A 13,786-nucleotide genomic window follows, 5' to 3' on the forward strand; every position below is an offset into this window, starting at 1 on the left:
TGGCTAAGGTTCGGTCGACCGCTCATACGGTTCGGTCAACCATGGCTAAGGTTCGGTCGACCGCTCATATGATTCGGTCGACCATGGCCAGTTTGAACTACACAAACAGTTGGTCGAAGAGTTGGGGGGTCAGACACGTTCTAGTTTGGTCGACCAAGGACGATACGTTCATTTTAGAACTGTCAACCGTGAGAAGTCAACTTGTTGACTTCTGACCGGTTCAATCGACCAAGGCTTATACACTGCCAGGGATTCGGTCGACTGAGTCTCAATCAAAATTTGACTTTTCAGCCATTAAGGTGTTCGGTCGACCAAGTTAGTTATTACTAGAATGGTTCAATCGACCAGGGCTACTTAGAAATGAGAATTTATGTCCTATTTAGCCCCTGTGCTTTTTAAACCTTGGTGAACATGCTTATGACATTTTAGTTTAAGGGTTTGGTTAATCGAGGCTTTTAATTGAGCCAAAAAAATTCGACGTTGGTCGACTGTAAACTTCATTTTAGCCCTAATATTTGACTTTAACCAATTAGTTATTTAAGAAAAGAGTTTCTATGAAAAGTGCTGGTCCCTAGGGTCAGTTTATAACCATCCTGAGCTTATCATCCATATCATGCATGTCATGCATTATTACAGACCAAAATATAAACTAAATGCAATACAATGAAATTTAAATGTCTTCTTCTTAATCTTTTGCTCTTCACTTCATGGAGTACGCCAGGTATATGTGCATTAAGATCCGTCTTGGCCTCCATTTCCCTTGAACCTTATATGTGTGCTGAAATATGAACATATTTGCAAACAAATATACACATAAGATACAAATACTTTGTTAGCATTAAAACATGAATCGGACTCAAAAAGTCTAACACAAGTGACCCAGGAATTGCTTGCAGTTTGCCAGATGATGAAGGTCAGCGCAACCATCAGGCAACGATGGTCACCTAGTCATCTAAGAGGTCACCCAGTAACCAGGCAACAAGGCAAGTAATCATTTAACACGACATATGAAAGTCAACTATAATAATTAAACCTCTAATACTTTGAAATAATTTCAATTTATGATTAGACTTTTAATGTTTTGAATTTATGATTTGTAATCATAAAATTTAGCAAGTATGTTTTGGGCACAATTAGGGACCAATTGTAACTCCAAGTTTGACTTGAGGATGGTATAAATATGTGTTTAGTTTCAGTTGTAAAGGAACCTTCAATTCAATTTACACAATGCAACGAATGCGCCGCTTTATCCCTCTACTTCTATCTTTGCCTTATCCTTGCACCTTCGATGGAAAATGCTGGAATAACGAGTCCATTTCACTCAATTTACTATTTTCCCGTTTCAATTCACACAATCATTTTAAAATGTGCTTGATTTTTTATCAAATATTTTTTAGCATGCTTGGTGGGACCATCATTATTGCCAACATTATTTCAAAAGATGTACGTTTTTTTTTTTTTTTTTTATCAAACATAATGAATGCCGTACAAAACAAAATTGAACCAGCGTGCTAAGGCATAAGCTCTCTAAACTCCTAAATTACAATCAGATCAAAATGAATAGTATTAAATGATTTGAAGGAGACTAAAATGATTGTAAAGGGAAATGAGGTATACTATTATATATATTTTTATTTGAAATAATGAAATAATATATTGAGTGTGTTCCCCGTTACCCTTGTAGAAGTAGGGGTCGCCATCATGGCTGGGCTGTGACTTTAAAGCCACCCACACAAAGATATCATTTTTGACGTCACCAACATGCTGCCACTGCGTCACCCATTTTCAAATTGCCCCAACCCAAAACCCAAGCCCTACCATGTTTTGCATGCTCCAAAAATGGAACAGGACATGGAATCTTTTTGGGTGAGGAGTCTCTTTCTTGTTCCTTTTCAAGTAAAAAAAAAAAAAAATTATATTTCTATTTCAGATCAAAATAACATTTGTTTTTATTTAAATAAACTTAAATATGTTGATTTTCAGATATTTATTTTCTTTATCACAATTGGCTGCTGTTAACTGTAACATAATAATTAATTTTCTTTTTTTCTTCAATATTTTTAATGTTTCATGTAGAACTTAAAAAGTTAAGAGACTATGGGGAAAGTAAATTTAAAGACAATTTTTTTTTAAACAAAAAAGCGAAATTTAAAGACAATTTTTTTTTTTTTTTAAAAAGCGAAATAGTTTTAATCTAATAAGAAACTAAGCATCGGTATGACATTAAAATAGAAGCTTAGAGAAAGTATCAAGTTCGATCCTCCAAATTAAAGATAAACCATGAGACAAAGGGGTCAAAACATAAGATAAATCAAAATAATAGCACTCAACTTAGTCAGGGTTTCGTTTGATATCATTATCAAAAATTACAAAAACAAAACCAAATAAAAAAAAAACTAAAAATTATAAATAAAAATTAAAAATTGAAAACCAACTTGTCTAACTAATATTTTTAAAACTTTACAATAATAATTTTTTTTATCGTATATGCCAAATTAAAAATAGTAAAAATATATTCTAAATAAATTTATAATTTTAAAATGTTTGAAAAATTGAATATTTTTATTTTAATTATATTTTAAACTTAATATATATATATATATATATATATATAATGAATGATTTAATACAAAAGTTTATTCTGGACATAAAATTACTTTAACAATAGGTTATCAAAATAATTAAAAATTATAGAACATAGTTTTTAATTTATCTAGAATAGTTGAAAATTGACAATTTAAACCAGCTCATGTTCATAATTCGTTTAGTATCCAAAAATAAACTAATAAAAATTGGACCAGACAAGGTATAAATGTGGTCAAATTTATTTCTATTTTGAGATTTAAAAAAAATTTTATATATATATATATATATATATATATTCAAGTTTTGACTGCAGTTAATTAAGAAAAAAAAAAAACCCATTCATATAGGTCCGAACTCGATCTGAAAGTTCCAAACCATCCGTCTACATTGTTTTTTGCGACCTTTCATGTGGAAAAGGAGTCACCATTTGACATTCCGAGTGAGCGCAGTTCGCCACTAACTATTCACTATTGCTAAACAATAGCTCAATGTAAACAGGTCCCAAATATAAAACGCCAGACTAGGCGGAGAGGAATACTGCAAAATACCAGTTACAGTTAGGGCGATACATACAAAAGATGTGGGGGTCGAACTATACATATGGACATGGACATGGTGGCATATAAGATAGGTTATAAACAGACATCGAAGCTAATGCTGCTCCTACATGTTTTTGAGTCCTCAAAATATGGATGTGCCCTGTGCCCGATATTTAGGATGCAAGCAGAGGAGATGAAACCGAGGAAGATGGAAGATGCTCCAACAGTTGACACGAGTTTGTACAAAGCTGATCAGTTCCCAATGATGGTGCCTGAAAATCATCTCTCTCATCCCTGAAAGATACTAACAGTTTAAAATTATACAGCTGACTAAACAGAAGCGCCAATGAACAAACTTCAATGATTTTAACCGTGCAGGAATTGACGCCACATTAGGACTCTACTTGACAAAACATAAAGTAAACACCAGCAGCTTGTGCGGAAGGCCATAGCAATATATTGAAGAAAATGCAGAATTTAGACAAGCACATTTTAAACTACTCTCACCCTTCGAGCTGCTCTAATTCCTCCACAGCCTGGTTAATTGCATAAAGAGACATCTTCTTCACCTGCCACAGAAAAAGCAGCTAAAATCATAACTACCATCACAAAATAGATGGCAAAAGAAGCAAAGAAGAATGAAAAAATGTTTCATAGACCTGCAAATCAGTTTATGCTAATTTGATATCAAAACAAAAGATAGAAGCATCGCCTCTTGCATTTTGGGCATAATTGACATTTTATGACTTCACATTGCTGGGTTTGTAAATAAATAAATAAAAAGGGCACCACCGGGCCACAAGGCCCTCTGCTTTGCAAGGATAGGAGAAGAGTTGTCACAGTGTATGCAGTCTTACACCTACTTTTAAGCAAAAGAGACTTTTTCCTTGAATTCAAACCTGTGACAGGTCAGGAAAGAGCAACCTTCCTGTTGTAGCGTAGGACAAGAAGCAAGACCTTGGGAAGATCCCTTACTCGAGAATAATTAAGAAGAATTGGGTTAAGGGATTGTTTGGTTTAATTGGAATTTTATTATGTATTTAGTTTAATTAGTATAATATTATGTGTATTTTGGGGGCTTGTTTGTAATATTTGTGTAAAGTATGAGTTAGTTTGTAGTTCATGTAGCTTTAGGGGTATGCATGTAATTTTATGTGTTTAGGATTTCTTATAAATAGTGTGTGAAAGCTGATATTGGCAGTTATTGATGAATTTGAATTGGAATTGATCGTGAGTTTTCCCTTGGTATCTTCTCACTCCTCCCTTCCCCTTCCTTCCTCTCTTCTAATTTCTCCATGGTTGCAGAACCCTCTGATGCTGCCCCTGCATCATTTGGTATCAGAGCCCAACCATGATCTTCATTCTTCCATTTCAGTTCACCCATTTTCCCTCACCCTTCTCCTCTTCTCTTCTTCTTCCTTCTCTCTTCTTCTTTCTTTTCTCTGCTTTGATCTCTTGCTGTGTCCTTAATTGCCTGCTGGCCAGCAGCATTCTGCCCTCTTTCTTCTTCTTTGTTTCCCTTCTCTTTTTCTCTTCTTCTATTTCTCACTCCATAATTCCCTTAGTTCTCTCACTTCTCCTTCCTTTCGCGTGTTACTAATCTAAACTCTCTCTTTTCTATTCTAATCATCTGTTCTTCCTCTTCCCTCCTCCTACCCTCTTCTATCTTCTTCTCTGGTCTCTTCTTCATTCCATGCTCCTTCCTCCCTCCAATCTCTCAGATTCAAACTTCTGGTTTTCTATTTTTAAATTTCAGAAAAAATAAAAAATAAAAAATAAAAGCGAAAAGCAGTTCTGCAGTTTCTGAACTTTTCAGAAAATTCCATTCGTGTCCCATTTTTTGAAACCCTGATTTCCAGACCACTTCCTGCAACACCACCGATCTCATAGAAAACAGAACCCCCAGAAACCCTCACCCTCAAATTTTCATCACCATCTAACCACTGGGGGAATCCCCATGCGCCAGCCAAGCCTACTCCAGCCATCAGCCTTCAAGAATCCATAGTGGCTTGTGTTTTTCTCATCACACCACCACCACCACTGTGCTCCCCACCCACTGATCCGCAGTCGCGTGAAGTTTCATTGCCAGAATCTTGCCACCAGTGCACCATGTGCTGGCGAAGCGCGTGAGAAAGTCTCCCAGAGTCTCCTGCAATTTCCTGTCTTTGCGAGAAATTGCCTGCAGGCACGATATTTTGAGTTTCTCCATGATAATTTGATCTGCAGCTTGATATTTTTTATTGTGGACACAATATATTGTAAGCAAGCATGATGATTTCACACAAAAACCTAGAAATTGTCGCTGCTAGCATAAAAAATCAGGTTTTATTGCTGCAATTTGAGAGTTTTGTAAGTGAATTTGTTTCATTTCAGCACGACACTCAAGATTTAATGTGAATTGGAGATATTTCTTGAAAATGAGGAGTCAAGTTTATGGTTTTGTACGATAAGATTGACAATTGTGGGTGCGTTAAAAACTTTTGGTGATACATAGTTGCGGTATATATAAGTTCAGCAATATGGTGACAAATTATTGGACAAACGAATGCCATATCATACCTTGGGCACAATTTCAAGCTTTTCCAAACCTTTCTCAAGTGTGGAGAAAAGGTTTGCAAAATCATTTATGATGGAAGATGTTCAATGAGTTTGGTCGCCATAAATGGAATCACTTAAAAGCAGCTTCATCCGGAACATCACCTGGATCCTTATGAGATGTCTTGGGTTGAAAACTCTATTGTACATGTTTATGAAAGATGTTTGGTTCCCATCCAAATGGGTGAATATTTGGCTAATGTTTGATGTGATATCCTACCTATGAATATTGACAATGTACACTTTGGCTCTCCTCGGTTGGATGATTTGGCTGTGACAAGGACTTGAGAATACATGTCTTCCACTATAATGGAAATAAAATCACTTTGAAGTCCATTACCAAGCCAAAAAATCAGACACAATAACTCAACCTGGAAACACTACAAGCAAGGAAAAGCATATGTTTGAAGACCTCCCCAATCTTTCAAACATTCCTATCGTTGAGTTTGTCATCTCCGATATTTTGAATGATGCTAATTCTCAACTAAAGTCTATGGTGCTGCCAATGGAACGTGGTTTCTTGTCTCATTCGAGCACTGGCTTTCAAAGAGTCCAAGTTAGCTTCTCCCCTTTGATTCTCCAACATTTCAGAATTCGAGGCCGAATTTTTTCAAACTGGAGGAAAGTTGATGTGGGAGAAGCAATACCATGGGAAGATCCTTGCTGGAGAATAATTAAGAAGAATTGGGTTAAGGGAATGTCGGGTTTAATTAGTAGTTTATTATGTATTTAGTTTAATTAGCATAATATTATGCGTATTTTGGGGGCTTGTTTGTAATATTTGTGCAAAGTATGGATTTGTTAGTAACTCGTGTAATTTTAAGGGCATGTGTGTAATTTTATGTGTTTAGGTTTTCTTATAAATAATTTGTGAACGCCATGATGGAGGTAGTTATTAATGAATTTGAATTGGAATTGAACGTGAGTTTCCCCTTGGTATCTCCTCTCTCCTCCCTTCCCCTTCCTCTCTTCTAATTTCTACAAGGCAGCAGAACCTTGATGCTGCCCGCCTGCCCCTGCATCATGTTTGATCCAAGGCCTGACCTGAGAAGTAATAATGGGCTTTGAGGGGTGAAAATTTCCTGTAGATGAAATAAGTGGCATTCCCCCGCACCATTTTTGGGCATTGTACTGGGAAAGGAAAGGACCGCAGAGAGACAAGGGATGTCTTCCATTAGGCTTACAGACCGTCTCCAGATTATTTGGTAGGCAAAACAATACTGACGTGCAGAAATTTTTAGAAGTCCTCGTCCCATTGCTGTGTATTGGTACTCCATGGATGCACTTTAACATAATTTGTGCAGTACTTATAATACACTTTCTTCTTTTCCTAAGAAACAATAATAAGAAGAGGAGTTCAAGCCTGCCAAGAATTCTCAGACCCGGGGGTTGAGTCAATTCACTTCAATTTTTTTTTTACCCTAATATTAGTGCAAAGGATCTAGTAGGTTGGGTAGCTTTTTCTTTTTCTTTTGTCCCCCTCATTTGGATTGCTCAAATTTCATTTTACCCCCTTTCCTTGTTTGTAATCAAGAGGCAGTGGAATGAAAAGGAGTCAGTTGATTGAACATCATGTTTTCAATCTCCTGCTACCTTCACTACCCGATGCAGCTGGGCTTTCATAGCTTCACTATCTATAAGGAAGAGCAGGACACAGCAGTACTAGTGCCAACAGGAATTGAATGGAATAACCACTCTCTTTCTGACCCAGAAGGGGGGTTTACTGCACAAGGCCCCTGAAGGGGAAAAGCTTTATCCTGATATTCTATAAACCACTTGTCTATTCTATAAAGCTTTGCTTTTGAGATACGCCAGAGATTCAGATCATTAGAATATGTCTTTCATGGCCCAAGATGGACCTCACCGCGAAAAAAAACATGTTATTCTGGCGCCTCAGTTTGATAGCCAGGCTCTGGGACATTAGTAACACAGCTAGTCAGCTACAATCAATCCGAGCCTCCTTGTTTCCCCACAGAACATAACCTAAGTAGGATTGAGAGGAAAAGAATAGGGCTCTTGCTAGTGCTGAGATGTCCAGCTGATTCCTGGGCCTTTACAAATGGCTGGCCATCCTTTACATTAGGAAAGCAAAAGGCCCAGAACACACACAAGGTCCGCTAGGAAGGCAAGAGTCAGGTAGCTACCTGAAACCAAGTCATTCTTTCTAGAATAATTGCTGGCACATGAAATGAGATTGGAACCAAGGTCAATATAATACTAATTGTTAAAGATGGGTAAACATGTTGGCCACCAACTTAAGAGTTCAAGCTTTTAGATGGCGTGGTAATCTAACATGGTATTAGAGCTATGGTTTACCTGCAGGTCCAGGGTACTAGTGTTGTTCTCGGCATTTATCATGCGATTAAAAAAAAAAAAATCTTATTTCTAGTAATGGATGTTATTTATCTCCAGAGTCCACACGCAATAAGGTTTGATATACAGCTTAAACTTAAGCTTACTACTACTACTTCTAGTACTACTACTTCTGCTGCTGCTGCTGCTGTAGTAGCAGTGGTATAATAACTGTTACATTTTAAGGTTTAGTTTCTAAGCATAAGAAAAAGGGAAGAGTAGGGGCTGCAAAAGAGAGACGGAAATAAATGATGGATTAGATTACTCAATTAGGTCTAATATTCGTATATATCTAGCGATAAAAAAGATGACTCCAGTGCAGGATGAGATGGTATGAGAGCCAAAATCCTGCTTATCTTAACTTCTGGTGATGAATTCCAGCTAGGATCTAATTAGTTTTCCACAGTATTTTTGACCTTCCAAAATTCTCTCTTTCCACATTTATACAAAGATTTTTATGGGAACTTTAGTTTTTTAATCAACAAGTTCTCCTTTTGAGGACAAAGGTAGTCTTTCAACTCATTAATAACAAGAATAACAATATTCCCTTCTTGAAATATTGTAGATCCAGATTTCTCCATTCAACAAGGACATGATATCTCTCCAGATCTTCAATTCCAGCCTATCTTGCTGAATCGGCTTAATTTGGTCCTAGACACTGCTTGTTGGCAAGGATTGGGTATGGTTGATGACAGTATGGATGCAAGATTGACGTACTAGGCAACAGCATTGAAGATTGAACTGAGCTTGTTTGGGTTCGAGATTTGGGAAGTTCTGACGTTCAATAGCACACAGAGACAGAATATGGAGAGCCGCAAATCTGTGATATTGGAGAAGTATAGAAAGCAGCTAGCAGTGCTGAGATTGTTGTAGGTGAAGCATCAAGGACCCTAGTGCTCTGGTTGTGGCCTATAATTGAAGGGGAAGGATATTTATGTGGATGATTTCAGGATTCAGGACAAACAATATTTCCTTTTTTTTCTTCAACCTTTGCTTTGAAAGAAGGGATTAAAACCAATGATATGCATTGGGCAGCTGCCATTAAACCAAGTCAAATACTTTACGAAATGGGTGGCTTCTCAATTGGCAATGAAGATGGTGGTGCTGCAGCAGCAGCGTCCTTTTTTTTTTTTTCAACCTGCTCTCTGCTACCTGTATTAACTTGTGAGCTTGAGGTAAGCTACGGTTTTGATAGGGGTATTGTTTATCAATAAATGATGGGAAGGGTTTTGTGTTGGTGGTGCTAGTGGCAGTGACCTTTGATAAGATATGTCTACGACTGAACAGAATAATGGCAGCAGTGCTGGATGCCTGGAAGGCAGAGGGTGGCTGGTGACTAATAATAGTGACAGTTTCGAAGCTGTGAAAGGGGATTGAGGTGAGGCTCTGATTCCAAATTAGAACAGGACGATTTGCACAGTAGAGGGATGCAGGAAAATGGAGAAAACTATAGGAAAGTAAACAGGAAATTAAAAGAGAATAAAAATGAAGAGCAAACTCAACAGAGATGAATGCTCAATATTCCAATCTGACCCTAAGGGTCACACATCAAGCCTTCATGTAGGCCTTCTCCCAATATTAAATAACTAAACCATCTCTAGCAATTAATAACCATTCCTAATCAATGGAACATGGTACCAGATCCCTAAAAATTGAAACAACATAAATGTAAAATCTTTAAATCATAAAGACCCTTCATAATCTACTAAACTATTAGCTTGTAAAATCCTACTATAAAAATGCTCCGAAAATCGGAAAAAAAATTTAAAAATAATAAAATATAAGATTGCTCAAAAATCATAAAAATGGCAAACATTTCCATCATCAGCCTTGAAGCTCATATTGTATCATTTGGTAATTCCAGTTAGTGGGGGATACCGACATAGCTCACCCAACATGCCTATAAAGCATTGCAATATTCTTCAATGAGAATGTGAGTTCATACAAGTCAAAATTGTAATACATTTTTCTCCATGGGAAACATTTCCTGGACAATCCTATATTTTTAGCAGTGTTAAAGACAACATTGGCACTCACAGATGGTTTCCCACTATATAATAACCAAGGAATGATAATGCAAACATCAGCATCCCATTGTTCAAAGCCTCAACAGGATCAGATGAGATATATATATCAGTTTCTTTCTGACTCCTAGAGCCACTCATGTAGCTTAAGCTCCCAAGTAATTAATACTATTCAGCTTCATTATTGTGTCTGAATCCTAAGCTGATTAGAGGACAAAAACAGAGGCTGACTTGCTGGAATTAGATTCAATCATCTCAAACAGCCATCACAAAACAAGCCAAGCAACTCTCAAACATTCCAACACCAGAACAACTCAAAAATAAAATAAAAAGTCCTATGCAATCAGAAAATGCAGTAACAGATAAAAGGTCGTATCAGAAAGCTTTTTGGGAATTACAACCCAGAAACCCACCACAAACTCTCGCACTACAACACACATGTTAAGCAGTGATTTGGAACCATAAAGTAACCCAAATAGGCCAAAATGATGGATCAGAGCAAATCAGTTCAGGAGAATGATGGCACCACCCTTCCATCACCTGTAGCCAATGCCACACAACTCTACTTTCCACCTCTCAAAAATAGAGTTGGGAAAAAAAAAAAATGATGGATCAGAGCAAAGCAGGTCAGGAGAACGACGGTACCACCCTTGCATCACCTGCAGCCAGTGCCACGCAACTCTACTTTCCACCTCTCAAAAATAAAGAAAGAAGCCACAGAAATATATTCACACAAAAAATTAGAAGAAACTAAGACACTGTACCTCCAGCTTGTCCTCCTTAGCCCTGTGATTCTGGGGAAGAACACGGAACTCCTCAGTCAAACGGATGCACTCGTGGAGGTTCTCAGGAGAGACAAAGTCAAGAGCCACCTTAATGCATGACTGCAAATCATAAATGCAAGATCAAAAGAGAGGAAGGGAAGAATGCAAATAGTACAAGCAATATCATCAAAGAATGAATGCTAAAGCAATTAAACTTGTATAGGGAAATTTCAGCAGCAAATAATTAATCAGATAGTGAAACCAATTCTTTTCCATTTATCTATAACTTTTTAAAACATGTGTAAAAACCAAACAAAAATGTTATTGAAGGAAACAAGAAATATTTTCCATCAGATTTTTTTTCCCACTATAAAATACGATGATGCTGGATGCAAGACAAGGACTCAAAAGTAAAAAACTCAAATCGAATTAATTCAATTCCCAAAAGACCAATTCTCAATAAACTTCTTTCCAAAAATTAAGAATACATACTTGCTTAAAATAAATAAATAGACATAAAATGAAATAAACCAAAACTAAAGTCTCCCAAATGGATAGGGCTTCTTAGTCCTGATAGACAATTCCCTCCACTATCATACTATCTCACCTATAAAAGGTTCAGCCTTGAACGTTGGTTAACTGAAGGATTCAACAACTGCAAACATACCCAAGACAACGCACCACTCTCAACTCTCAAGGGATTCCAACATTTGTAAGAAAGGTGGAACGCACAGTTCATAACAAAAAGACCCAACTTTGCTGAGCACAATATTTTTTCACAGGCATCATACATCATATGATGCTGGAACTATCATAATTTCACCATTAAAATGTTACACGCATGCAAGCTGCAGACATAAGAGCATAATTAGAAAGCAACTCTGCCCAACACTAAATCCATATCCATCCAGGACACATTATCCACAACCCTTCAGTAACTAGAAACTTGTAGCCCAAAGGGATGCAAACCTAATTGGCAAACAATGTGTTGATACCAAATTAATTTCATCCCATGTTCACAACGGCATGCACATATCAAAAGATAACTATTGCAGCATGCTCAAACAGCTAATTTAGCTTATTAGGAGACGGGTTAGGGCTCAGATTCTTCACACCCTGGCAAAGAACAACATAAACTTTTACAGTAAGGTGGTGTTTGGTTCACAGAATGCTTATTCCTAGATAATGGAAGATGGGAATGCAATAAAATTAATAGGGATATAATAATTTTAAAAAAGTCACTTGTGAAAAAACTAATGCACAGAAGCTCCCCCCACAGCAAGGACAGATCTCCAACAGTGTTGGCCTGTGACTGAAATTGGAGCCTACTGCAACAGTATTTACTCTAATGACAAGGTTTTCACCAGCCTGTGTTGGTTTTCCTTTTCCAAGAAGCTGCCTCTTGCTGCTTCTTTTCTTCAGTGCAGTGTTGATTGTCAATTCTTTCTGGTTGTTTTATTTCCTGTCACTGACAGCAGAACTAGGCATCGAAATGGTTCTATGGAATTGACAGTAGTAGTGTAGTTGGCACAATGATCGTAGTGATGAATGCCGTAATGGATGATGTAGTTACCATAGGTTCACCTAAGCAATGAATGACGATTTTTTCAGATTTTAGTTCCACTTCCTACCACAAGGGAGGAAGCTTGAAACCTTAATACAACTTGATGCCAAACGGAGATTTAAGGCCTTCAGTCTTTTAACCTATTGCAGAGACATGCCGAGTCTTCAATTTTTCTCAAACACATCGAGCAGATAGTGATAAGAACCTAGGGTTTTATCATAGGAAAACTGGGAAGATGGAAAATAAAAGAGAACATATGGTTGATCACTTCGAAGGGATCTACCTCCAAATTAGCCCAAGACTTTGAATTATGTTATTGCTTAAATAAAAAACACCTCATAGGGTTACATATATAGAGAGTAGAGAATCCTACTCATATTAAAAATGTGAAAAATCCCAATCAAATTCCTCAATGAACTTAATCCTAGTTGTTTTGGGAATCCTAACAAATTAAATAGAAATCATAATTGATTTAAGAATCATAATATTAAATAGAAATCTAATTGATTTGGGAATCCTAATATTCCCACCTCCTTCAAATCAGCAGGCTAAGTAGCAATAAACTCCGAAAATCTCTCCTCCAAGGATTGATAAGTTTCCCAAGTTGCTTTTTTTACTAGTAAGTGATACCGATGAACTAAAACTTTTGTTGTGTCCTGAATTCTGTGTTTGACCACTCAGGCATCCAAAATTGCTTGTGGCTGCACTTGTACCTCAATAGTAGGTGCAATATCAGGCGAGTGGCCCTGCACAGTAACTCACTCCCCTAACTTCTTAAGGCAAGAGACATGAAAATTGGATGTACCTTAGAACATATTGGGAAGTCAGGATGATAAGCAACATGGCCTAAATGTTTCAGGATCTTATAAGGCCCATAAAATAGTCACATATGTCTGACTACAGGGTTCTAGCCTGAGAAAATCTGAGTCTCCCACTTGTGAATTCCCTTTCACGACGATGCCTATCAATTTGTTGTTTGATACGAGCTTGAGCTACAATAAGATTTTTCATAAGGAGTTGAAGCACTTTGTCTCTATCATGTAACCACTTGTCAACTTGAACAATTTTGGAGGATCCATCTCATATCTAGCAAGGACAAGAGGGGGCTCGACCATAAACAGCCTTGAATGGGGTCAATTTGATGAAGGAATTATAAGTGGTATTGTACCACCATTTTCCCATGGAAGCCATCGCACCCAATCCTTTGGTTTTTCGCTAGAAAAGCAATGAAGACAAGTCTCCAAGCACTTGCTAACAACTTTAGTTTGTCCATCTGATTGTGGATGATATTTAGTGCTCATATTTAATTGTGTTTCTTGCAAAAGAAAAAGCTCTTCCAAAAGTTGATGGTAAGGAATATGT

The 13,786-nt window shown here is 37.1% G+C and overlaps 1 protein-coding gene across 1 annotated transcript in view; it reads right to left on the reverse strand.

Moving 5' to 3' along the window:
* Positions 1-2,930: 2,930 nt before the first annotated feature.
* LOC131151787 (lysine-specific demethylase JMJ26-like) overlaps positions 2,931-13,786 on the reverse strand; it is an 81,188-nt gene continuing 70,332 nt past the window's right edge. The window contains exons 11-13 of the mRNA XM_058103204.1: positions 10,861-10,980; positions 3,633-3,694; positions 2,931-3,419 (exon numbers count right to left, since the gene is read on the reverse strand). Coding sequence (XP_057959187.1) covers positions 3,299-3,419; positions 3,633-3,694; positions 10,861-10,980 — 303 coding nt within the window. The 3' untranslated portion in view covers positions 2,931-3,298. The remainder of the gene's footprint in view (positions 3,420-3,632; positions 3,695-10,860; positions 10,981-13,786) is intronic.

This window comes from Malania oleifera, chromosome 3 (assembly GCF_029873635.1).
Source record: "Malania oleifera isolate guangnan ecotype guangnan chromosome 3, ASM2987363v1, whole genome shotgun sequence".
Classification (NCBI taxonomy): Eukaryota; Viridiplantae; Streptophyta; class Magnoliopsida; order Santalales; family Ximeniaceae; genus Malania; species Malania oleifera.